This window comes from Schistocerca americana, chromosome 4, assembly GCF_021461395.2.
Source record: "Schistocerca americana isolate TAMUIC-IGC-003095 chromosome 4, iqSchAmer2.1, whole genome shotgun sequence".
NCBI classification, from domain to species: domain Eukaryota; kingdom Metazoa; phylum Arthropoda; class Insecta; order Orthoptera; family Acrididae; genus Schistocerca; species Schistocerca americana.
The window spans coordinates 301434178-301460673 of NC_060122.1; the positions used below are offsets into that span (position 1 = coordinate 301434178).

General features: G+C 42.5%; 1 protein-coding gene across 1 annotated transcript in view; it reads right to left on the reverse strand.

Moving 5' to 3' along the window:
• The window catches only part of LOC124613153 (RNA exonuclease 4-like), a 74908-nt gene extending 50086 nt beyond the window's left edge, over window positions 1-24822 (reverse strand). Inside the window, exons 1-2 of the mRNA XM_047141780.1 lie at window positions 24682-24822; window positions 16737-17213 (exon numbers count right to left, since the gene is read on the reverse strand). Coding sequence (XP_046997736.1) covers window positions 16737-17213; window positions 24682-24720 — 516 coding nt within the window. The 5' untranslated portion in view covers window positions 24721-24822. The remainder of the gene's footprint in view (window positions 1-16736; window positions 17214-24681) is intronic.
• Between the last annotated feature and the right edge of the window lie 1674 nt (window positions 24823-26496).

The following is a 26496-nucleotide window of genomic DNA, read 5'->3' on the forward strand; positions in this document are numbered from 1 at the left end:
CTCATCCTTTGTAATTTTTTATTATTATTATTTATTCTGTATCTACTCTACTTCTTTCAGCATGTAAATATACCACAGATTAGCAGAAGAATAATTATTTTTATTTCAACTTTATATAGTGAAAACTCCAAAGCCCACAAGCACTACTTTTGATTCTTCAATAATTAGTTATCTTCAAGGTGCTATATACTTTCAACATATGAACTGTTGTGGGAACACTTTCCTCATCCAGTTAACCATTTAATTTGATTGGTTACTTTACCCTTCCGCAATAAAAAAATTTGAATGTTCATGAATCGGGACTATGTTCCCGGTGAAACTAAAACCTCCAACAGACTGAATTTTATGACTGGTACTGTCCGACCAAATAAATCTCTAAAGAGTGACTCACCATTTAGATGTAGCAATCTCCATTCAGATCATACTCACTCCCAAAACTGCAACACATTCTCATTCCGCATCAATAATTCCCACATATTTCCATTTTTATAGTCCAGAGAGGGCGTAAGAACAAAAACATCACCCTCATTAACAACCAAAATGGTACGTGTTTTTAGCCTCCTGGTAACAATAGGTTTGGCTTTTGTAGATACCTATCACAGCTCTTCCCTATGGCCAGCTCCTTGGCTTTCACTGATAACAGCCAGCATGGATTTTCCGCCCAGCTGTGCCTCACTCAGATCTGTATTGGCTCCAGTTCCCTTTCCTCTTTCTTGTCTAGCACAAAAACACATACATACTCAAAATTTTATTGCTAAGAAAATATAAATTAGTCCTTTCCTTTTGGTCGGTATTGGATATCATGTGATAACATTGTACTTACGACTACCATGACCAATGACCACAAGAACACTCCACTTTGCCATATCACACATTGTTAAGCCAAAAGATAACAAATTTTATTTTAAAAAAATAGCACTCCCACAGAAGCTGGAGTAGTCTGCGCTGTTTTAAAAAGTTTTTCTGACTCAATTTGACACATTTTTCATTACTACAGGGAAGTCGTGTGGATGGGCTGTCAATTTTCCAGCAGCACAGTGCACCACCACACTGGAGGGTTACATGTTCATGACTTCCTGAAACATTTGCACAGTAATCGACAGAACATGATGGACCAACCAAGTGGCCACCAATCTTCAGACATGCGCCTTCTGGATTTCTTCCTGAAGAGTTATGTGAAAGACACTATGTGCCAGGGCTATTCAGGGCTATACATGACTTATCGCTCTCAGGAGAAGAATCGTGAAGGCAACAGCCTCCTTTAGCCCAGACGTGCTTGCACGCAAATGGGTTGAGACAGAGTACTGTCCATAGATTTTATGGTTTACGAAAGGAGCTCATGTAGAAATTTACTCAACCTTTTTGTACAGGAGTTGCTTTAAATGATGCTTCAGACTGCAAGTATCCAAGTCTCTCTCTCCCTCTCTCTTTTTTTTAACTCTGTCTTTCTTTTTTTAAAAAAAAAATGCATTTGGAAATAATGGAGGTTTCATTTGGACACCCAAACATTTAATGATTTTGTTGTGACTTGCCGATCATTCAAAGCGCCGCCGCGCAATTACACGCGTCCTCTACGTGGGGCGCTGTCTGCCAGCCATGCAGCAGCTGCGCCACCTAAGCGGCCACCCGAGCAGGGGCCGCTAGACTGGGACTCAGTGCTCATTTGAATGCTAACGTATACACATGCCTTGCTTGTCAACTTACTCTGTGACTTATATGTGTTGTGTCGTTCTGAAATATATTTGTTAAACTTGACGTTATAACAATTGGCGACGAGGATGGGATTTTTCCTTTTCACCGTTGACCCACAGGGTTCCATGGCTACTGTCGAGCAACTATTGCAAAATCTCCTTGAACGGCAAACGCTTCTAACAGCAGCGATTCGCGATTTTGTCGCGGCGTCAAATGCGGGGCGTTTCTCGTCATTAGCTGTACCTCCTTTTCCTCCTTACGACGAGACGGCGGAAGACTGGTCTGATTATGAAAAACGTCTTCCACAGCACTTCTTGGCATTTCATGTCACGGACGAACAACCATGTAAGTCTCTGTTCCTTTCCTGGATTTCACCCCAAATGTATCGGTTGTTGTCGCAATTGGCTCCTTTGAAGGATCCTGCATCTTTGTCCTTTGCTGGAATGTGCTCACTTCTGTCTGTCCATTTTCAAAAGCAAATGCATGTGGTAGCCTCTCGTGTTGCCTTTTATCGTTGTCAAAAACAGCCACATCAATCCTATTGCGCTTGGGCTGCTGAACTTCATGGCCTCAGTCGAAAGTGTCAATTTGTTACTGACGTTCACAAAGAATCCTATGCCAATTCCATGGTACGGGATGCTATTATCCGGTCAGCACCCGACAAAGAAGTTCGGCAACGTGACCTTCAGTTGGCGAATCCGACTCTAGATGAAGTTCTCTCCATTGCGCAGTCTTTTGAAATTTCTCGCGCCGCTGGGGCGCAAATGGAGGCGTGGGGTGATGTCGGGGAAATACAACCTCTGTGCGCTGTTGACGACGCGTGCGGCGCGTCCCCGCCGGCCGACATGGCCGCAGTGTGCTCCCACGCGCAGCCTCGGTCTAGCCGTAAACAACCCGCTAAGAAACTGCAGCAAAACCCCTGGCAACTTCCTTCATGTCCACGATGTTTTACGAAACATTCACGCGAGGATTGTCCCCAACGTTGGGCTGTGTGTCACAATTGCAAAAAGAAAGGTCATGTGTCTTCCGTTTGCAAATCTGACCGCATACATGATGTTCATGAACATGACGCTGATTCTGATTCTGTGTTGCCTGTCAATTGCACTTCTTCCCTTTCAGGGAAGTTATTCCTCACTGTCCAAATCTTTGGTTCAGATGTTCACATGCAAGTGGATACCGGTTCTGCTGCCACTATAATTAATTCTCAGACGTATCTTCAGTTGGGTTCGCCACTCCAGTCACCTGTCACTCGGCAATTACGGACGTACAATAAACAGAAGATTTCTCCCTTGGGACAGTTTAATACTGAGGTATCTTACAAATCCGTCGTTCGCACTGTTCCCATATTTGTGGTCGACCAGAGCAACGCAGAAAATCTTTTTGGTTTCGATGCCTTTCGCGTTTTTGGGTTCTCCATAGATGACTCTGTCAATATTGTCTCTGATGCTATTCCTTATGCTCAACTGGATTCCTTGTCGACGACATTTTTGTCCCTTTTTTCTCTTGGGTTAGGCCGTGCAAGCGACTTTGAAGCTCATATCACGCTCAAACCCACTGCTCGGCCTAAGTTTTTTCGGGCTCGGCCCATTCCTGTGGCCCTTCGTGATCGGGTAAAACGGGAATTGGATCGTCTCACTACTTCAGGGGTCTTGCTTCCTGTCACTTCCAGTGAGTGGTCCTCTCCTGTTGTTGTTGTTGATAAGCCAAATGGTGATATTCGTCTCTGTGGCGATTTCAAAGCCACTGTAAATTCTTAGTGCCTCATCGACACTTACCCTAATTTCATCTTGTTACGGATCACAAACCACTTGTTTCCTTGTTTCATCCCTCAACGTCACTTCCCGACAAGGCTGCACACCGCCTCCAGCGTTGGGCTCTTTACTTGTCTCGTTTCAATTATGAGATTCATTTCCGGCCAACGGCTCAACATGCAAATGCTGATGCTCTGTCTCGCCTTCCCATGGGTCCTGATCAGGCATTCGATAGGGACGAACTTTTGTGTTTCCACCTGGATGTTGCCGAGCAGCGGATTGTGGACGGTTCCCCATCACTGGGGACAGGCTGAGAGCTGCTACGAGTTCTGACCCTACCCTCTCCTGGGTTTAACGCTGTATTCATAAGGGTTGACCAGATCGCCCGTCCACTAAGACTTCTGATCCGTTGCGGAACTACTACACTTTGGGGTACCGCCTCACGGCTAGGGATGGTGTTATCCTCCTCTCCACTGACAATGCTTCGCCGCGTGTCGTGGTACCTGCGTCTTTGCGTGCTTCGGTCTTGCGCCTCCTTCACCAAGGGCACTGAGGTGCATCTCGCACAAAATCTCTGGCGCGCCGTCATGTATACTGGCCTGGCATTGACTCTGAAATAGCACACATGGTCGCTGCCTGCGGCCCTTGTGCGTCACAGTCCGCTGCACCGAAGTCATCTTTGTCACAGTGGCCTTCGCCTGAGAAGCCCTGGGAGCGCATTCATTCATGCTGACTTTGCGGGACCCTTTTTAGGTACTTATTGGCTCCTCGTAATTGACGCCTACTCTAACTTTCCTTTAATTGTCAGTTGCACGCTGCCTACTACCGCGGCAACCATCAGTGCTCTCGCCCGCATTTTTTCTTTGGAAGGCCTCCCCTCTACTCTTGTTACTGAGAATGGTCTGCAATTTGCCTCTTCCGAATTTGCGGATTTTTGTGCTCGTCACGGCGTTATGCATGTCACGGCCCCGCCTTTCCATCCACAATCCAACGGTGAGGCTGAACGACAGCCCCGCACATTTAAGGCTCAGATGCAGAAACTTCTGACTTCTTCTGCTGCTGATGATGATGCACTTCTCCAGTTTCTGGCGTCTTACCGTTTCACCCCCATGGATGATCACAGCCCGGCTGAGCTCTTACATGGCCGACAGCCCCGCACGCTACTTCATCTTCTGCGGCCTCCCACCTCACGGCCGCGGGTGCCTTCCCTTGGCCGGTTCACTGCCGACGATCTCGTCTGGGTACGGGGATATGGCAGGCGGCCAAAATAGAGCCCGGGCCACATCTTAAGACACCGTGGCAGACGCCTGTATGAAATCCAGATGGACACGGGTGTTGCAGTGCGTCATTCGGACCAGCTTCGGCCTCGTGTGCCAGCAACACCTGTTCCGAATGCCGCTACACCACTTTTGGCCCTACCTGACGCTCGGGATCTTGGCATCTCTCAATACTCACAACGCCGCCCTCTCGCTGTCATCGCAATGCCAGCACAAGAACGGACGCCACCAGGAGACGTGCCCATGCAGGAACCGGATGGCCATCCTCTGTCAGAGCAAATCTACTCGCCTCCTCCTCCAACGGACGCCGACACATCGCCCATGTCTCCTGTCATATCAACTGGACTTGACGCAACGGGCAGATTGGTGTATGGGGACCCAGCAGATTCGACCCCTATGTCTCCTGTCATCTCGACCCCTTATCATCGGGGACACTTCCGTCCGTACGGGAAGCCTCCTCCTCGAGACTTTACGGCGAGTCAAACACCGCCTATGGACGTTAGCCATCTCCAGGACACCTCCATCAAGACCAGTGCAACAATTTCAAAGGGGGGAAGTGTTGTGACTCGCCGATCATTCAAAGCGCCGCCGCGCAATTACGCGCGTCCTCTACGTGGGGCGCTGTCTGCCAGCCATGCAGCAGCTGCGCCACCTAAGTGGCCAACCGAACAGCGGCCACTAGACTGGGACTCAGTGCTCATTTGAATGCTAACGTGTACACGTCTTGCTTGTCAACTTACTCTGTGACTTATATGTGTTGTGTCGTTCTGAAATATATTTGTTAAACTTGACGTTATGACAGATTTGCTGGCAAGTATTTGTGGCAATCTCATATCTTTCACAAATGATGTAGTTAGGTACGAGGAAATGCTTTCAAAAGAATTGCTGAAATATTCAGCCAGTTGCCAAACTGGCAACTGGTATTAAATGCAGAAATATTACTAAGCATTTTCCAAAATATAAAGATACACTAAATTTCAATCATAGGATTAGTAAATACATGTTAATGTAACATGGCAAATTCGCCATGATAATTCATGGGCCAATCATAGCTCTACTGGCAGAACACTGATAAACTTCAATCTAACTACAAGAGAGATTGTTTCATGAAAGATCTGTACAGATTATACAAGAACTCTGACACAGTGTGAGTGATCCCGATAAACTGGAATTAACAGGTGGAACTGAGCACATACAAAGAAGTGAAGCAAAAAGTTGCAGATTTGCCTAACTTGAAGGCGAGAGTTACACAAATTCTGTACAGACAAAGAGAAGAAGTAAATTGAGTGACATCTCAACATAAGGTGAAATAAAATAGTAACTATTGCTTTAGTCTTATTTCAACAAGCACCTCTTAATGGAGCATGAATGAGAAATGCACCTTAACAACTGAAGCTCAGTTGGCTTCTCATAGCGTCAGGCAATTCTGCATTTGGTCATGCAGTTTGATGCTTTTGCCAACAGGAATCACTGTTTGGAGCATAAATAACTGGTTCACTGGTTGTCGAGATTAAAGGAGCAAACAGCGAGATCATTAGTTCCTCGTCCATGAGATAATCTACCAGGAGTTTGTGACAATGGCTAGAAATCTAATACATTTGTGATAGTATACAGACTGGTAAAACTGAGATATTGAATGCAATATTGAGGCTAAAGCTGAGAAATAATTGCCTGGGATATAACAGTATGTGGCCTGCACCATTTTGCATGCCAGAGAGCAGACATAGGACCTGCAGGCCTCATATGCAGTGAAAAGGATCTCTCTTAAGTCTGAAAATCCCCCTCCTCCCAAATCCCCCACCAAGCCGTCATATTGTTAAGGATGTAAATGGAACAAACTCTCTCAGAAGAAGCATTAAAACTTGTTAGGGTGTGGGAGGAGGCAGGACCAAGGGCCACCACACTCCAGCTACCTTGACGTCAATCTGCAGGCAGTTTGAAACACTTGATCTGACAACAAAAACCACTTCCTAAGGGGAAATGACGAATCAGCTTAAATGTTTGTATGTTGACCACCAACACTGGAAGCACAGAAACTGGAAGACCATGATTGGTATGGAAAGCCAAGAGGAGGGGCCATTCCACCAGGGTATGAGCTACTGTTGGTAAGGAGCCACAGCACAATGTGAGGATAGTTCATTACAAAAGATAAACTATAGGTTAATCTGGTATGACCAACATGGAGGTGACACAGGACAGTGGATTCCTTCCAGGAGGAACAGAAATAGAAACGACATGCAACCATAATTTCTTAATAGCACCAACTCTATTACAATTCGCAGTAGCCCATCTGACACAGTACCATCTCCGAGAGAGTAGAGGCCTCACCTGCACCCACAAATCCACTCCCTGCATTGTAAAATTGTAGTTGGGTCAGAAACAGCTTCTCTGTCCACCCGGTCAATCAGTTGATTCCCCAGGATACCTACATGGAATGGGACCTAGAGGAAGAAAACTGAACATATAGTATGAGTCAGGTCAGCGAAAAGATCTTAAGTAGCAGTTGACTAAAGTAATAAAGTAACATCAAACAGTAGCTTAGAGACTGTTCTAATTCATGGTGTTGATACTACACAAGGAGAAGTGCATGTAAACACACAGGGAGCACTTTCTAAGAAGGTAGGCAGAGATCCCAGCAGAGTGTCTTGAGAAGCATTCCAGATGGGGTAACCTATCATAAGAACAAGCATCAGGAGGTCAACACCCCCTCCCCCATATGAAAAAAGAATTCAGTAAGTCACGTGATTACGAAATTCTCATATGGTGATTGTGTAAGTGAACAATAGTTGGTACCATTGGAAATGAAGAGATAGGCTCCCCACATCAGGAGAGGGGACTAGTCCACAAGGCCCCTGGGGTCGTTCTACTCCACAATGATGTAATGGATCCAACAATTTCAAAGCCAAAGGCGCAGCTAAGCCATAAAGCTGGCAACCACAGTCCAGTCAGAATGAGATGGTAAATACACAGATGATTTGAGTGATCCACTTCCCAAGAGATGTGGGTGAGGAATGTTATGCTTCTGCATGCAACTACTATCAAGATGGTGAATATGAGGCAGCTATATCAGCTTTTTATCAAAGAGGAATTCCAAAAAATGGGACTGTGCAAGAATTTTCACATGCTGCATATCCAAGTCGAGTTCTGGGTTGGGACGAATCTTGGTACAAGGACTGAAACACATGATCTGTGTTATCATGGAAGAAACTGGAAGCCAAGCAAAAGGGTTCAGACCGAGGTCCTTTGTGTGGCTTCTTGGAGCTGGTGCCCAGCCATGGGTACAGACTGAGAGCAATACCAAATGCAACATTCATCGACATATATTGCTTGGGTAGCCACTGGTCCAAAAGAGTCTGAAGGAGTTCCCAGCCTGTTAAATGTTTATTACATAATTAATGTTTACTATAGATAAAGGATGGAGGGATGTCTTCAACTTATATTTTTTGCATTCAAAGGTAGCCAGGTACAAAGGAGGAGCCAACGCTGTTTCAAAGCGGGTTTTAAGGTATTGAGCAAAAAATGACACATTGGTCAAGATATCTCCATGGAGAAGGAGATCTAGAACAGCTGTATATCTCTGGCAGCCCAGTAAACTGTGGAGCTTGGCCCACACCTGAAAAGAAAAGATATTTGTTCTCAAGGAGGTGACGTAGCACTCTTAGTGTTCCTTCTTAAGGAAAGCCAGTGTGAAATTTGGTCCATCAGGCAGTGACAAGAAAGTGATAGGATCACTGGGAAGTGATCATTACCACAAAGATTGTCATGTAGACACCGCTGAAGTGAACCACAAAACTCAGGATAGAGATTGTAACGTTGATAACCGAAAAGGTGTAAGGGGCGACACTAAAGTGGCTAGGGGTATCTTCAATGAGAAGACACAGCTTTAGATCAGAAAAGAAGTTAATCAGCAGGCACTACCTGATGATGTGTTACTCCCTCACAGAGGGTGGTGATTAAGGTGGCCATCTCAAGTGCCCCGCTATGGGGTAAGTAGACATTAAAAATGGCAACTGGTGAGGTTGTTTGTACTTACCCTGCTATTGCTTCCAATGTGGTACAAAGGAGAATCCATTCACTGAGGACATCTGATCCCTCCAATACTCTCTTATGGCCAGTATGGATCTGATAGAAGGCATGCTACCTTCAAAGGGTAGGAGAATGGTCGTCAATGAATCAGGAGGCCATTAGATGATGAAGTTCTGGCAGGTGACAATATCCATTGCAGTTCCATTGAAATATCACACCTTCTCATTCTTTTTCTTCTTAACTACTTTAGAGGACCATGACACTTGCAAGGGCTTATCCACCCAGGGGTTAGGAATTGAAGAGAAGTGGGCAGCCCTGGGACCCACTGTCTGCGGCTCCTTTAGTCACTGGCTGGTGTCAGGTCACTGTTCTGTAGATTGACAAGGGAAGAGTTCCCTTAACAAAGGCCTATTAGTGGTATACATTGGAGGAGGATGCCACTTTTCCGGCCAAGTGTGGGGAGCTGAGATCATCAATCACGGTGCTGCAGGACTCACAAGAAGGGAGGACCTACCTCCTCCATGGGATAATTTACTCGTGCGACAATCAGGTATTGACACCAAATGAATGGACAAAATAACTACTTCAGGTACTGCCAATGACCTAACCACAGTAGTGGCAATATTCAATACTAAGGGGATGGGAGATGAGTGATTGTACTTTGTCTGCGTTTCAAAATATGAGAGGCAATCTGATACCATAAGTTCGTGGATTTTACATTATTTAGTTAAGGTAGCACATTTTGGGTACTGAGGAGGGTGATCATCTCCACAGCTGCGTTGATTGTTTACATATTGAGTTTTCATTAAGGGGCTGACCACAGCCTTCACAAACTGGGTTGTTCGAACAACAGGACAATATTTGTCTGAAGTGTTGGCATTTAACCAACAGCATCAGAGAGGGAAATATGAATTCATATCAGAATGGCAGACCAAGATTTTAAGTTTCCCAGGAAATAAATCCCTCTCAAAGGGAAGACGAATGCTCCAATGTCTATCTTGTTGTCTAGCCTCCACATACACAACATACAAAATGGATCCCTTGCTTTCTGAAGTTTTTGTGTAATTCCTTATCAGTGTGCAGTGTTAAGTCCCAGTGAAAAATTAAACACTGTACCATGTTTAGGTTCTTATGGGGTGTCTTGGTGAGAGTTATGTCACTAAGTTTCTAGCAAAAGAGTAACTCCTAGGACTGAGTAGAAACCGCTGAATTAAGACAGAACCACTTCATTGCTTACTTAGACGAGAGGTTGCTACAAATACATTTTCTGGGTGCAATTTAGGAATTGGCGGTGGGGGGAATAAGTTTCTGCAGTTCATTTCATCATGCTTTCCTCCTACACAGTGGTGAAGAAGGGAAAGTTCTTCGCCTCATAACGAACTGCACTGAAGCAATTTAATCTGCCTGGAGCGACTGCTGGAGCCTTCCAGCCATCAGCTGTAAAATTAAGTCTTTTCACTGTAGTAGTTAACCCTCGTGATGCCACCTACTGTAGCTGAGGTCTCTTCTTGCAGGTGGCACCCAGCCAGAGCAATGGTCACTTGCCTTGATGGGACATTGATGGGAGTCCCTGTGCCTCTACCTTAGGCATGTGTGGGGAGGTAACAGTTTGGGCATCAATAGTGCGATCCCTGCACAGTCACAGGACTACCACCATATGGGTACCTAAAGATGCCCCATATGGACTGGCTATCATTTTTGAGCCACATTTCCGTACTAAATTTTCAAAAAGTGGAGGTGAAACCTGGCGTGGGGACCAATAAAAGTTAATCAAAATAAGTGTTATAATATTAAAAGAAGTATAAAAGTGATACTCTACGTCCCACAAACAAGTTAGGTTGTTAAAATGGAATGTGCACAGGCTGAGTACAAGAAAAGATATAGTTAGGGAGTAAAATTAAAGAACCAGAAAATATGAAGTACTGCAGTGGCTCAGCACCCCCGATCATAATGCATGTACTCAAAAAATAGTTGCAACCTCCTTGAGGAAGTATGAACAACATGTGGGACTCGAGCGACCTAAGCTCAGTTGGTTTCTCACAGTCTCAGATAGCACTGGCTCTAGTTATGCGACTTTAGGCTTTTGCCAGCAGGCATCATTCTATAGACATTAATATCATGTATGCCTCAAAAACCGAGCAAATCAGCTGTAGCTGGATGTAGTGAACAACATATAAATTTTGCTAATATTTGCCTTTTATGAAAAGAATTTTATCAAAGTAAGCAAAAAGTCAGATACGAAGTCAAAATTATCAAACACATGATCAGTTTTGATCATGGCAGCTTCTATACTCACAGCTACCTCCACCAAGTGGTACGAGGACGCAACAGCATACGCAAACATAAACACTAACAAGGCCCCACGAGGGTCATCCCATAAGTATCCGGCCTGAGCGAGAGATGGCAGCCGTCGTTGAAAAACATCTCTGGGTTAGTAAGTACACAATCTATGAAGCAAATGTTTCAGGTTTGAAGACGCCACATTGTTTAGTATTTGTTTGGCAGCCATCAATAGTGAACTTGTGTAGGCTAAATGGAGAAAATCGGTCATCGTTATGTGACACATATTTATTTATTTTATTTATTTTTTAAGGCCTCAGCACAACCAATTTTAAAGCTGAGCTACATTCTACTATGGGAGAGTCTGCTCCTTCAATGACAACAGTAAAATATTGGGTAGCTGAGTTTAAACAAGGCTGTACGAGCTGCCAAGGCAACCATCGCAGTGGTTGACCAAATGAAGTGACAACTCCAGAGACGGGAAGAAAATCCCACAAAGCGGTACTGCATGATCGCCGACTGAAACTGCGCAAGCTAGCAGACTTCGTAGGCACTTCAAAAAGTGTGTTACATGGCATATTATCTGAAAATTTGGACATGAGAAAACTGTGTGCACAGCTTGTGCCGCATTTGCTCACACGAGCAAAAACAGTGTCATAAAGATGTTCCGATTGAGTGTTAGCGAAGTTTCGCAGCAACAAAGCTTCTTTTTGCACCGTTTCATTAACATGGGTCCACTGCTGCACTCCCGAGACAAAAGAACAATCAAAACAATGGACACAAATTGACAAAGACCATTTCACCTGCAGGCAAAGTCATGGCGTCAGTTTTTTGGGATGTGTGGAGGATAATTTTCATTGACTACCTTGAAAAAGGAAAAACTATCAATGACAAGCATTATGCAAACTTATTGCAACATTTGGGCGAAGAAATCAAGCAAAAACGGCTGCATTTGGCCACGAAGAAAGTGTTGTTTCTTCAGGACAATGCACCAACTCACAAGTTCGTTATTGCAATGGTCAAAATTAATGAATTAAAGTTTGAATTGCTACCTCATGCACCCTATTTCCAGATTTAGCTCCCTCGGATTACTTTTTATTCCAAAACTTGAAAAAATGGCTCGGTAGTTGAAGATTTTCAACAAATGAAGACGCGATGTCAGCAGTTAATGGCTATTTTGAGGAGTTAGACATTCCTCATTACAAACAGGGTATCGAAATTATTGAATATCGCTGGGAAAAATGTATAGAGCTGAAAGGAGATTATGTTGAAAAATAAATACATTTTTTTCAAAATTTTTGTGTTTTCTTTGTTGGGTTGGGTCTTTATGGGACCACCCTTGTACTTCCAGCCTCCTCGCCCAGTACTAGTACACTGGCGAATGCTCCCACCACTCACAGCGAAATCATTCAATAATTAATTAATCACAATTATGGACAATACTGTACTTAAATTACCACAAGTATGCCTTTGTACTACTGTGTACAGCTAGTTCCCAAAAGAAGGGTGAAACTTTTGATCAAAGGATTCTACAAGAATGATGCAGTACCAACACCCAAAAATGTTTATCATCATCAACAATTACCACAAAAGACTATACTTCTGTATGACAGAGTTATAGTTTGCAAATGGTCTTTTACGCCATCCGTAAAGCACTTAAGTGAGAGATGTAAAGATATAACAAAATGTTGGCTGGATCATAACAAAGGTATATGTCACGGTATATTGTGCAGATAAATATATTTTTTTTTTTTTTTTTTTTTTTTTTTTTAAAAAAAGTTTGAATGTGAGCAAATGAAGTCCAGATGATGAACTGGTGCTATGTACACCAGTGAATGTTAGAGCCATTTCCAGAATTCTTGTAAAACAGGGAACCTGGTCAATGTTTGTAATGTAAAGAAGATGAAGAAATGATTGATTTAACCATCAGTTTGCTCTACATGACAGCAGCAGCCTAACCTAGGACACACCAAAATAAAACAAGTGTTTCGATTATGTTCTACAACTGCTACTGCAGGGTAACATTTGTGGGTTACATTTCACTACCATAATTTATTGATTTGTAACCCACGAAAACGTATTGACACTACCACTGCCACAACTACTAATCTCCGTCTTCTTCTTCTTTTTTCAACAAGCCTTCCTCATCACAAAAATTATTTGATACTGACTAGATGATAACACCTAAGTTGAACTGCAACCCACAAGCCACTAACCCAATAGGTCTGCAAAGTAGTATGATAAGGTAATTTTGCTGTGAACCTTTCATCCCTATTATTGTTCAACATATGTGTGTTTTCTTTTCTAGCAATTATTACATCATCATTCCTCCTGTGATAACAAGCTAGAAACCAAGTGAGCTCCGCAGCCAAGCACAAAAAGGATGAGCGAGTCAGAAGTGTGGTACATTTCCTCTCCCATCAAAAGCACAACAGTTGTACAACATCCTGGAATGGACTTCAAAAGACACAATATTGAGTATATCAGCAGGATGACCCACAGTCGGACAAATGCAACATCAACAATACTGTCAGTGACACAATTTTCCAATATATAACAGTTTGAAAGTGTTACACTTCAAGGTGCTGGTGCACCTAGTCACCAGCAGAATGTTGGAGGCACTAATGTTTTCAGAGAGATCCATTTTGTGACTTTTCATGCTTTCCCGACAGATCTGTTGCAAATATGCTTCTCAGGTTTGTCGCTGGATCGTATAGTGTAACTTGCACAATATTTCATCGATGCAACTGCTCGGTACCATCTGGTGGTGGTAGCTATAGCTGTCACTGCTGCAAGGTGCGACTGATGATAATTATGTGGCAGCGTTGAAATTTATCAAGTCGGGAGCACGGAAGTGCACTATGGGCAATGACTGTGCTGCCGGACATTCCTGTGGTTAAAGGCTGAATTAAATCACAGTAGTGCATTTCGTCGCATGATGAATCGGAAGTTCTTGTTTTCCCTGTTTTGATTTGATGGCAGCCAGTGCTGCATTCCAGACAGCACTTAGTTGAAAACCTGCACACCTGTTGATAAGATTGTCCGCCATATACAATACAGTCCCAGAAAGATGACACTGGGGATAAAATTTCAGTCTTTTCGTAAAATATATGATGTCCCATATCCAGGCAATGCTCTGCTACTGCAGACCTATCAGGCTGCCCCAGGCGCGTATGACTGTGTTCTTGCATGGTTTGGCATGTTTGCCCATAAGATTTTCCACATTGGCATGGGATTTTATACATGCCACATTTCCTAAGGTCAAGGTCGTCTTTGACCGAGCACAAAAAATTCCTCAATTTTGCTGTTGGCCGGAAAACACACTTGATGTCTTGCCTTTTGAGGGTTCTTTCTATTCTCGAAGACATGCGGCCAAAATAGGGCAAAACGCTGTTGCAGTGGGTGCCTCCACATCTTCATTTACATCCCTGCTTCGAATTTGTTTAGAACGGAATGCTTGGCATATCTGCCTATCGGAATAGCCATTCTGTTGAAATACCATTCTTAGATGTTGTAACTAACCAGATAGACTGTCGGCATCTGAGACCACATGTGCTGTATGCACCAAAGAGCGTAAGACACTATCACATTGCACAGGGTGATGACAACTTGTGGCCTGCAAATATAGCTCCATATGATGCTATGTCCTAGTGTACCAACACCTTTTCTTCCGACTATGACGTCCAGGAGTGATAAAATGCCTTCCTTGTCCAATTCCATTGTGAATTGTATATTGGGATGAAGCGAGTTCATTTGCCGGAGAAACGCAGGTAATGCATCTGTTCTGTAGGGCCACACCACTAGTTCATTTGCCGGAGAAACACAGGTAATGTATCTGTTCTGTAGGGCCACACCACTAAAGTATCATCTACAGACCGCAAGACGCAGGAAGGTTTGAGACTTGCCAACTGCAGTGCTTTTTCCTCAAAGAGTTCCATAAAATAGTTGGCCACCACGGAAGACACAAAACTTCCCATGGCGACACCATCCACTTGTTCAAAATACTGGTCATTGAATAAGAAATCAGTTGAGGTAAGCACACGATTAAATATGGCCACAATGTCTTTCTCAAACTGACTGCTGAAAAGCTCTAACGAGTCCTGCAGAGGTACTTTTGTAAATAAAGATACATCAAAACTAACCAAAATATCCAATTCTTGTAGCTTAAGTGTTTTCAGGAGTCCTATGAAATCCTCTGAATTCGGGATATAGTGGTCACACTTGCCTATGAGAGGTCCCAATAGTCTAGTACGATGTTTGGCCGGAAAAAATGTAGGAGTTCCAATGAAGTTCACTATTGGGCGAAGAGGAGACCCATCCTTATGTATCTTGGGTAGGCCGTAAAGTCTTGGGGAAACTGCAGCCTGTTGGCGTAGGCTCTTAGTCACTTCAGAAGGAATAGAATTCTTCTTGAGAAGATCTAATGCTTTTCTCTGGATTTTGCCACTCAGATCCTCTCTTAGCTTATGACAAGCAGGATTGTTGAGCGCCACCTCCATCTCGCTGTTGTACTCAACTTGTGAGAATAGGATGTAGTCGTTTCCATTGTCAACAGGTAAAATGATGAGTTCTTTGTCCATTCTCAAGTCTCACAGATTTCAATTTTTCTGTGTTGGTGGATACTGTCTTTGGATGTAGAACATGGGTGACATGTCATAAGAAGCTATTGTGGATGATTATGTGTTCAAAGCAACAGATTGAAATTTATTAAATAATTTGCTAATAGTTTACATATTTATTTGTCTAACCTACTGTTCAAAAGCTTACTAATTACAAAAACACTTATTAACATTAATGCCTAATCCATACTTTTTCCCATTTAGGAAAGTTTTTTGTTTAGTACTTTTGCACTTGGAACCATCACATGATGCAGTATGGATAAAACAATGAGGGCCACAAGAAAACTATACAGGGTGTTCCAAAAAGGTACGGCCAAACTTCCAGGAAACATTCCTCACATACAAATAAAGAAAAGATGTTATGTGGACATGTGTCCGGAAATGCTTAATTTCCATGTTAGAGCTCATTTTAGTTTCGTCCACCTACGATCAATGGAGCACGTCATCATGATTTCATACGGGATACTCTACCTGTGCTGCTTGAACATGTGCCTTTACAAGTACGACACAACATTTGGTTCATGCACGATGGAGCTCCTGCACATTTCAGTCGAAGTGTTTGTACGCTTCTCAAGAGGCGGACCAATTCAATGGCCTCCACGCTCTCCTGACCTCAACCCTCTTGACTTTCATTTATGGGGGCATTTGAAAGCTCTTGTCTACACAACCCCGGTACCAAATGTAGAGACTCTTCGTGTTCGTATTGTGGACGGCTGTGATACAGTACGCCATTCTCCAGGGCTGCATCAGCGCATCAGGGATTCCATGCGACGGAGGGTGGATGCATGTATCCTCGCTAACGGAGGACATTTTGAACATTTCCTGTAACAAAGTGTTTGAAGTAACGCTGGTACGTTCTGTTGACGTGTGTTTCCATTCCATGATTAATGTGATTTGAAGAGAAGTAATAAAATGAGCTCTAACGTGGAAAGTAAGCATTTCTGGACACATGTCCACATAACATATTTTCTTTCTTTGTGTGTGAGGAATGTTTCCTGAAAGTTTGGCCTTACCTTTTTGTAACACCCTGTACATTGAATACTGATTTGATGCCAGTTCAATAAATGGTTGTTACAGATGATACAACTTACTTCTTTGAACAGTTTCCAGTTGGAACACACTGCTTTCCTCTCAATTCGCGTCAGCAAAATGTTCTTCTCACTGGTCAAATTTGAAGACTTTTTCTGACTCTCAACAACCTGTTTATTGATTGTCATTCCAGAACCATTGGTGCCTTGATAGTTCTCTACGTTGCTTTCAGAAATGTTAAAATCAGCTGCTTTAGCACTGGCAACAGAAGTGACTGTGTTTATTACATTACCACTGGTTTTGGAACAGTTGTGCAGCTTCTTTTTACTATGGCTATCAAAACATTTGTCAGTGGCTTTGTCAGGCCCTTCGCCCACTGTCCTTATCTCTAACTTTCCACAGTTGAATTTAATTCTCTTGTTGTTATTACCATGTAGAGGTTTGTCTGCAAATTTATTATCCAATTTTATGGTCTTCACACTGCTTCCACTACTCTTGAGTTTCCTTTTCTTCCAGTTTTTCATGCCAGTGTTGCTGACCTGAAGCAAGAAATAAATCAGGTAACTAATGAAATAAAATACATACACACAAATTAGACAAAAACGATGTGTGCACAAAGCAATCATCAACAACAGCACAATGTAATCAACACAGAAAATTAGAGAATATAATGTAGGATTGGATCCGGCATCCTTCATGAGATTTATTTCTTTGCACAAAAACTTAATAAATACATATGTTTTATGTGTTTGTGTCCAGGATCTCCTCCGAAACCTCTGGGTAAATTTCAGCCAAATTTGCCGTAGAAACATAAGTATTACCACTGTGAGATTTATAATCTCCTAGCTGCAAAAGGAACAAAGATATGTGCAAAAAGTGTTTTTCCAGCCTCTGTGTAGAGGCTGCTCTTCACAGCAGACATACTGTTTGGAGACAGTAGTAGCCTGCCAAGTCAATCTGCTTTGCAGGATAGCTTACATGTCAAGGGCAAGAAACGGTTTTCCAGGCCCCGACGTGTAAGCTGCACTGCATGACACGCTCATTGTGTTGGCATAGTATCGACTTGCTTTACTGAAATGTACTGCAGGGGCTACATGTGCAGGTGAATGGGTTGGGACAGGTGGTGATGGATTTTGGGGGGGGGGGGGGGGGGATGGGCAGAGTAAGGGGAAGGAAGAAATGGACAGAGAGAAGAGAGGAGGGAGAGATGAATGAGGCAGTGGAAGGTGTAAAGGGGTAGTGGGCAGGTGGAAGAGGGGGAGGGGGGGGGGGGGGGCAAGTGGAGGTGGATATGGAAAAAGTGGGAAGAGGATATGGTCAGATGGAAGGAGAGGAAGCTATGGTCAGAGAGAAGGGGTGGACGGAATGAACACTGAGAGGAAGAAGGGAAGAAAGACAACAATGGAAGGATGAGGTGGACGCAGAGAGGGAGAAGATGTGTTCAAATATAAGTGTCAAATGGATACACAGGTGAATCTGCAAGGAAAAGGCTAGTACATCTATACAGCAGACTGTAAGCATGTATGTCGGGGATCTCCTCCCAAACCCCTGGATTGATCTGAACCAAATTTGTCACACAAACAGTAAACTTCATGCGTACCAGGACTGTGGGGTTTGTAATATACTAGCTCCTACAGAAGCAGAGATACAGGTGAACACGTGGTTTATCAGCCCATGCTGTGTACACTTCCCTGCATGGCAGGTGCATTGCAGTTGTAGTCTTGGGCTCCTTTATTGAACTGTTTTACAGGGGCTACATGAACAGATGGGCATCGCTGGAAAGAGAAAGAGAGAGCGAGAGAGAGAGAGAGAGAGAGAGAGAGAGAGAGAGAGAGCGAGAGAGAGAGAGCGAGAGAGAGAGAGCGAGAGAGAGAGAGCGAGAGAGAGAGAGCGAGAGAGAGAGAGCGAGAGAGAGAGAGCGAGAGAGAGAGAGCGAGAGAGAGAGAGGAGAGAGAGAGAGAGGGGGGGGGGGGGGGAGGGGGGGAGGTTGAGCAGATATGGGCTGGGAAGAGTTGGAGAGAGATCGGCAAGAGGAGCTGAACAAAGGATATGGTTGGAGGGCATGATCGCAGTTGACAGGGAAGTAGGAGCAGGTCAGAGAGGAGGAAGGAAGAGATGGACAAGAGAGAGGGGTAGGGAGAGGGGTAGGAAGATGGAGAAAGAGAGAGGGTAAATATATGTCAGGGTGCGGAGAAGATGGAGAGAATAGGGAGGACATCTTCAGAGAGACAGAGAGAGAGAGAGAGATGGGGCAGGAGTTTGCATATGGAGTGGGGAAGAGAGGATGGGCAGAGAGGTGGAAGTGGAGGCGGTCATGGAGAGGGAGGAGGTGAAGATGGACAGATATATTGGAAGGAAGAGGTGGAAAGATAAAAGAGGAGGAGGAAGAAACGCATGCAATGTGTGTGTCAAACATGTTTGTTGTTGTTGTTGTTGTGGTCTTCAGTCCTGAGACTGGTTTGGTGCAGCTCTCCATGCTACTCTATCCTGTGTAAGCTTCTTCATCTCCCAGTACCTACTGCAATCTACATCCTTCTGAATCTGTTTAGTGTATTCATCTCTTGGTCTCCCTCTACGATTTTTACCCTCCACGCTGCCCTCCAATACTAAATTGGTGATCCCTTGATGCCTCAGAACATGTCCTACCAACCGATCCCTTCTTCTAGTCAAGTTGTGCCACAAACTTCTCTTCTCCCCAATCCTATTCAATACCTCCTCATTAGTTGTATGATATACCCATCTAATCTTCAGCATTCTCCTGAAGCACCACATTTCGAAAGCTTCTATTCTCATCTTGTCCAAACTAGTAATCGTCCATGTTTCACTTCCATACATGGCTACACTCCACACAAATACTTTCAGAAATGACTTCCTGACACTTAAATCTATACTCGATGTTAACAAATTTCTCTTCTTCAGAAACGCTTTCCGTGCCATTGCCAGTCTACATTTTATATCCTCTCTACTTCGACCATCATCAGTTATTTTGCTCCCCAAATAGCAAAACTCCTTTACTACTTTAAGTGTCTCATTTCCTAATCTAATTCCCTCAGCATCAGCCGACTTAATTAGACTACATTCCATTACCCTCGTTTTGCTTTTGTTGATGTTCATCTTATACCCTCCTTTCATGACACTGTCCATTCCGTTCAACTGCTCTTCCAAGTCCTTTGCTGTCTCTGACAGAATTACAAATTTTTATTTTGTTTCCTTTACTGCTTGCTCAATATAGAGGTTGAATAACATCGGGGATAGGCAACAACCCTGTCTCACTCCCTTCCCAACCGCTGCTTCCCTTTCAGGCCCCTCGACTCTTGTAACTGCCATCTGGTATCTGTACAAATTGTGAATAGCCTTTTGCTCCCTGTATTTTACCCCTGCCACCTTCAGAATTTGAAACAGAGCATTCCAGTCAACATTTTCAAAAGCTTTCTCTAAGTCTACAAATGCTAGAAACGTAGGTTTGCCTTTCCTTAATCTAGCTTCTAAGATAAGTCGTAGGGTCAGTATTGGTTTACGCAGACTAATCCACAGAGATAAAACTATTAAAAAATGAAACCTTCCAGTCATGCCTTAGTTGACAACAAAATTCAATGATCACCCAACACAGCATTTGACATGAGGATTTTGATGCACAGCACAAGTCACACATTAGTGACAAGCTACAGGTGTGACAATAGTTGACTTAAGGGTTCATTACTTCCAAATACTGGAATTGGTATTTTAAATCGATAAGTGCTTGGCTTTATATAAATGTTAAAAATACAAATTACATAAAAGTTAAAAATACACACAATGTGTATAAAATTAAAAATGGGGGTAGTAACTGTTGTGTGTTTTGTGGAGCAATGATGGAAGCCATTACACTTCTTAATTTTCACTGACAAACTTCCATTCAACTCAAATCTCATCAAGAAATGTTCCTTCTGAAAATGGACAAACTCGTTCAAACCATAGTTGTATGAAGAATGATGGATTGAGTGAAGCCTTCAAGATTGCTTCAACAACTGACAACCAGAGTTTCATCACAACCTACATCCCAAAATATTTTGTGTGTATGTCTAAATGTGAGGCCCCCCCCCCCCCCCCCCGCCCACACACACACACACACTTTTGTTTGTTTTGTGCATAGGTGTCTGCCTGTTAATGTATGATGCCAGACGATACAACACCAGTGTGTCACTCCTTATCAATTCGATCTGGGTGAACTTTGTATTATTTGTTGTCCTTATGGAGATAACCAGGGCCATATTTATATGCGGGCTATCTATACTGCAGAGTAGGGGCCCGAATCATAAAAGTGTAAACTAAAAAACCTTTGTTCAAATACTGTGGTGTGGACCCTCTTATATTCGTTGAAGATGTAGAAGTAACTATTTTGTATACAGCTGAATTTTTCAATGAACAGCTGATATGAGTCATGTCAGCATTCATCTCTTTAGCCCCACACTCGGTCAAATTACCAGTGGCAGTCAGTCAGGCATGTGGCATTGCAGTTGGAAAAATCATCAAGGCTTGAAAATATTGTAAACAAAATTTTGAGAGTCTTTGTGAGCTTGACTTGGTGGAAAGCCAATTTCTTCCCTATTATATTTCACCCAAACCAGGGCCCAATGTTTGCTTTAATTTCCTGTCACAATATGCAGGTTATTGTGCTCTTCAAGATGAGGAAAACAATTATTAGGTTAATTTATTGATTAACTAGTTACTGCATGATCCCTTAAGCTGAATAGCATCCGTCAGACAGCTTTTCTCATGATGTCATAGCAAGGTCAAGTAACCACTGTGGACTTTAATGGGAAGTCAATAAGTAAAAACTGAATGGGTTTAAAGAATGTATGAATGCATTTCCACAAAAAAATATTTTTCGCTTTAATAATAACACTGACACCAATCTGAAACCACTCCAAAAATTTGTCAGCACCCCTGCTATGGCACTGACTCTTGTAACTTTCACTGAAGGCTACTGCAAAAAAACAGAACTGCTTTAGTGGCTTTTCTTGACATCGTAGGCAATTAACAAAAACAACAGAAAAATAAGGCTATTGCTGTAAGAAGACATTCTTTTTACAGTTTTATTAATGAAACCATAAAACACAAATTAATCAACACAAAAAAGAGGAATTAGAAATGAAAGACTGTAAAAGAAAAAGGAAAGAGGAAGTTACAGCTAAGTTATGCTGTATGACATTATGTGAAATTTAATCCAAGTTCATAAGCTGCTTTAAAAAATTTAGAAATTGAGATGGTGAAGTGGTATGTTCAGTAGGCCCTACCTCCATAGTATGGTCATTAAAGCCTATAGTAACAATCCAATACATATTCAAGTGTTGGTCATTGTTGATATGTGTTTCTTTTACAACCTAAACTAACAGCTATAACATTCCAAACTATTTCCTGAAAAATGCCGAAACAAACAAACGCAGTCTCTTGCCAAACAAGGTAACAACACAGCGGTCAGGCCGAGCTAATGCGACAAAAGCCGTTTCAAGGCTATAAAGGAATAAAGAATGCATTTTTTAATTTTCAGAGGACAAAACCGGCACGAAAACTTGCCTGTTAGTGGTTTCTGCTAGCACAATAAAATGTCAAGGGTGGGAACTGAGCTCAACAGAATTTTTTGGAAAGTTGTATAGGGACAAGTAAACAAAACTCTGCAGAACCCTACACTGAACAAGAACACAGCTATGTCAGTCCTTAACAAGCTTCATAAAAACATAAAGGGATAGCTTTGAAGAACAAGCTCTGAAAAGTTAGCTAACTGCACTGATATTAAAGTGAAATACCATGCAAACACAAAGTAGATGTACATTTGTTACCTCCCACATCAAAGCATGAGTACTACTTACTCTTCCTGAAACAATGTGGATCAAGAGATTAGTTTGTGTCATACAACCATTTAAACCTACAATGTGGCAGGAAGTTGAGAAATATGAACTACATGATTCCTGTATTATGTTTCTCAACAAGCTGAAGAGTGACAAGCGATGGATGCATAAAATAAATACCTACCTGAAAAAAATGTTTTCATAATATACAGTTCATTCTTAGAATGTGTCATTTAACATCACAAATATCAGTGAAGGAAAGTTATTTTCGAAACTGAAGTTGATCAAAAACAGACTTCAAACCTCCATTTTAGTAGCTAAGTGCAACTGTTTCAGTTCACTCAGTTCTGAAGCCATATTTTTAAAAAACATAGTTACAATGGTGGAAATGGAAAATGTTACATCACAAATACCTGGACTGTACACTACCAATCTGATGCTCCAGTATTTCCAAGCTTCATGATATGTTGACTAAAATTTTGTTCTCACGGCTCCTTGTGTCAATACAGAAAAAAGGCATTTCTAAAAGTGAAGAATGATGTGAGTATGTGATGACTGGTGGATGTGTGTAACATTATAGGAAATTTTTAGCAGAGATAACACAGCTTTCCCAGAGGGCACGTACGCTACATGCAGCTTATTGTGAACTTCTGAACTTTGAGAAAGGTCAAGTCATTGGCATGAGGAACACAGAACCATCGCACGAACAGAACATATAGAAAGTTGATATGTATGCGACAAGAATGGTAAAATGGCAATTTATTTTCAACATTTTAGTATATGTTGTTTTCTAGAATCAGAATGTGTACAATGGACTAAAACTGAAAGAGAGGGAGATAAAATTAGGTACGGATATTTAACCTCATGGGGAAAATAACAAATAAGCCAAGTCTCATACAAATCTGAGATGTGGCGGAGTTGGCCTGGATGAAAGACCCTCTCCACTAAGTAGGGCTATGTTGATGGAAAAGCTGAAATGGGCAACTTAGCTTCCTGCCACAGGAAAGTATAGGACTTCTATACTTTCAACCAGAATTGTTCAAATCCATCATGCTGAAAAAGTGCTTGGTTCTCAGAGTTGTGTTTCATGTCAATCAACTGGTTCTGCAACCTCTGATGAAAGTCTGTTGTGTCTACTGAAAATTTATAGTGGACCCACATTGGTAATGAAGGGCTAAACAGACCCTGAAATTTAGTTTGCATATTTTCTTTAGTTTATCTGAGGTCTTAGCAAAAGTATGTAAGTGGCTGCCTCCACCCTCGTCAGCAAATTCTTGAACTGCCTCTTTTCGTGTCAATTGAAGTTGGTGTGATGTCCAGTTTTGCAATGAGTGAATATATTATAAATGGATATCAAAATGAAAACGAGACTGGTAGAAAAAATAAGTAAACTGGTTATTAGGCTATTTCAAAAGTAATAACAGTGAGGGCTTCCTAGCAGAACTTCTGGAGCATAGTCGAAACAACCTTGACAACATGTGGGGCCACAGGAAACATGGGGACCTTTCAGTACATTTACTGTGATGATGTTGACCAGCCAGCAATTTCTGTGTTGCTGAACAGAGAAGATTTATCTGGAGGTTCCCCCGACGACGTGGCTGTTACAAAATCTGAGCACTACGTTAACATTGGTAGCAACTTAAACAAACCATTAACGTTTCTTTCGTCCATCCTATTTCATCTGCGTTTGTCCGCTCATATCTAATAACTCAGGCATCAACAAAATGTTTGAATTCCCTGTCTTCCTTTCTATATTAGAGCTTGAAAAAGTATTCCTTGGACAATATCTACAATAATAGCGATACACTGCCCATAGGCCTACGTAAGTTTCGTTGACGCATTTTGAAATGCGGTGTGAAACACTGATGTCGCAGGTATACATCACATTGTATTTCTCAAGCAGCTTAAGTTATTTTTAAATACTCTCGGTTTTTCAACGGGGTAACATCATCCAAATGTTGTGATATGATGACAAGATGACTTGTTGCCATCAATATGTGGTTCTGATGACTGGACTGCCTGAAGATGGCAACAAATCAACCTGCTGAAATATAACACCAATTTGACGTGCACGAGAACATTCAAAAATCATCACACTCCGACATCGCCTAAGTCACACACAACTTTCAAACCAAATGTCCAAACAAGTGATATCACCACACACAGTTTTCTGACTAACCTGGGTCATTTTCATGCTGCTGTCAGCAGGGGGTAACATCCCGACGAAACACGTTTATGTCTCACAATATCGAAAGAAAAGCAACATCTATTGTTGCTTTAACCACGCCACCACATGCCAACACAAATCGACCACACTCGTAAATACACACCAAAGACTATATGCATTCAAAGCCTAAATGGAGGTGTTTGCCTATCTATATTTATGTTCCACTGAAGCACAACAGGGCCTTGCCCGTCTTACTTCTAATATGCATGTATGACTGTTTTGTCTGTAACTGTTATGCCCTAAATTCTCTTGTTATTGTTGAGATTGGTCGCTTGTCTGAAGCATAAGGGTAATGGGTTCCTATCTGGTGAATTAGTTGCTGGGTTGAAGTAGGTGCCTTTTCACAGAATTTTTTTGATTTTGTTTTCATGTAGGCGTAGATTGATGGATCTTGTAAGAGATCCTTAATATGTGTGTATGGTGGGTAGCGGTCTGCATCGGCGATGACGCGGAGGATTCTGTTTTGGAGTCTCTGAAATTTTTTGTAGATGTCTGTCTGCTGCCATAGACCAAAGTTCCGATCCGTATAAAATACTTGGGACGATAACTGACCTGTATAATCTTAGTTTCGTTTCAGTGCTAAGTCCTCCACATTTTAGGAGTGGGTATAGTTGTATAAAAGCAGTGTAACCTCTGCTTCTCGATCTATCTATTTGCTTTACGAAGGTTAGTCGTTTGTCTAGTACAAGGCCGAGATATGTAGCTCAATTGCTCCATTCTATTTCTTTGTCGGCAACAGAAATCAGTCTATTTTGGGGAGTCAACTTCCTCGTGAACATAACTGCTATGGACTTCTTCAGATATATCTTTATTTTCCAAATGTTGCACCATTTCACGATTTTGCCAAAGTGCTCATGTAGCTTTCGTGCTATGAATTTGAGGTTGCTGCTGCTCCTGTAAACCGCCATGTCGTCGGCATAAAGCGCCATCTCACCTGCGAACTTCAGCACATCATTGATGTATGGCGACTATAATATGGAGGCAAGAACTGAGCCCTGCGGAACTCCTGCCACAGCACCCCTGATTGTGCTTAGATGTTTGTCGCACCCGACACGGTACTGCCTCCCGGTCAGAAAGGAGTCAATCCTGTTGATGTTGTTGTTGTTGTTGTTGTTGTCGTCAGTCCTGAAACTGGTTTGATGCAGCTCTCCATGCTACTCTATCCTGTGCTAGCTTCTTCATCTCCCAGTACTTACTGCAATCTACATCCTTCTGAATCTGTTTAGTGTATTCATCTCTTGGTCTCCCTCTACGATTTTTACCCTCCACGCTGCCCTCCAATGCTAAATGTGTGATCCCTTGATGCCTCAGAACATGTCCTACCAACCAATCCCTTCTTCTAGTCAAGTTGTGCCACAAACTTCTCTTCTCCCCAATCCTATTCAATACCTCCTCATTAGTTGTATGATATACCCATCTAATCTTCAGCATTCTCCTGAAGCACCACATTTCGAAAGCTTCTATTCTCATCTTGTCCAAAATAGTAATCGTCCATGTTTCACTTCCATACATGGCTACGCTCCATACAAATACTTTCAGAAACGACTTCCTGACACTTAAATCTATACTCGATGTTAACAAATTTCTCTTCTTCAGAAACGCTTTCCTTCCCATTGCCATCCTACATTTTATATCCTCTCTACTTCGACCATCATCAGTTATTTTGCTCCCCAAATAGCAAAACTCCTTTACTACTTTAAGTGTCTCATTTCCTATTCTAATTCCCTCAGCATCACCCGACTTAATTCGACTACATTCCATTATCCT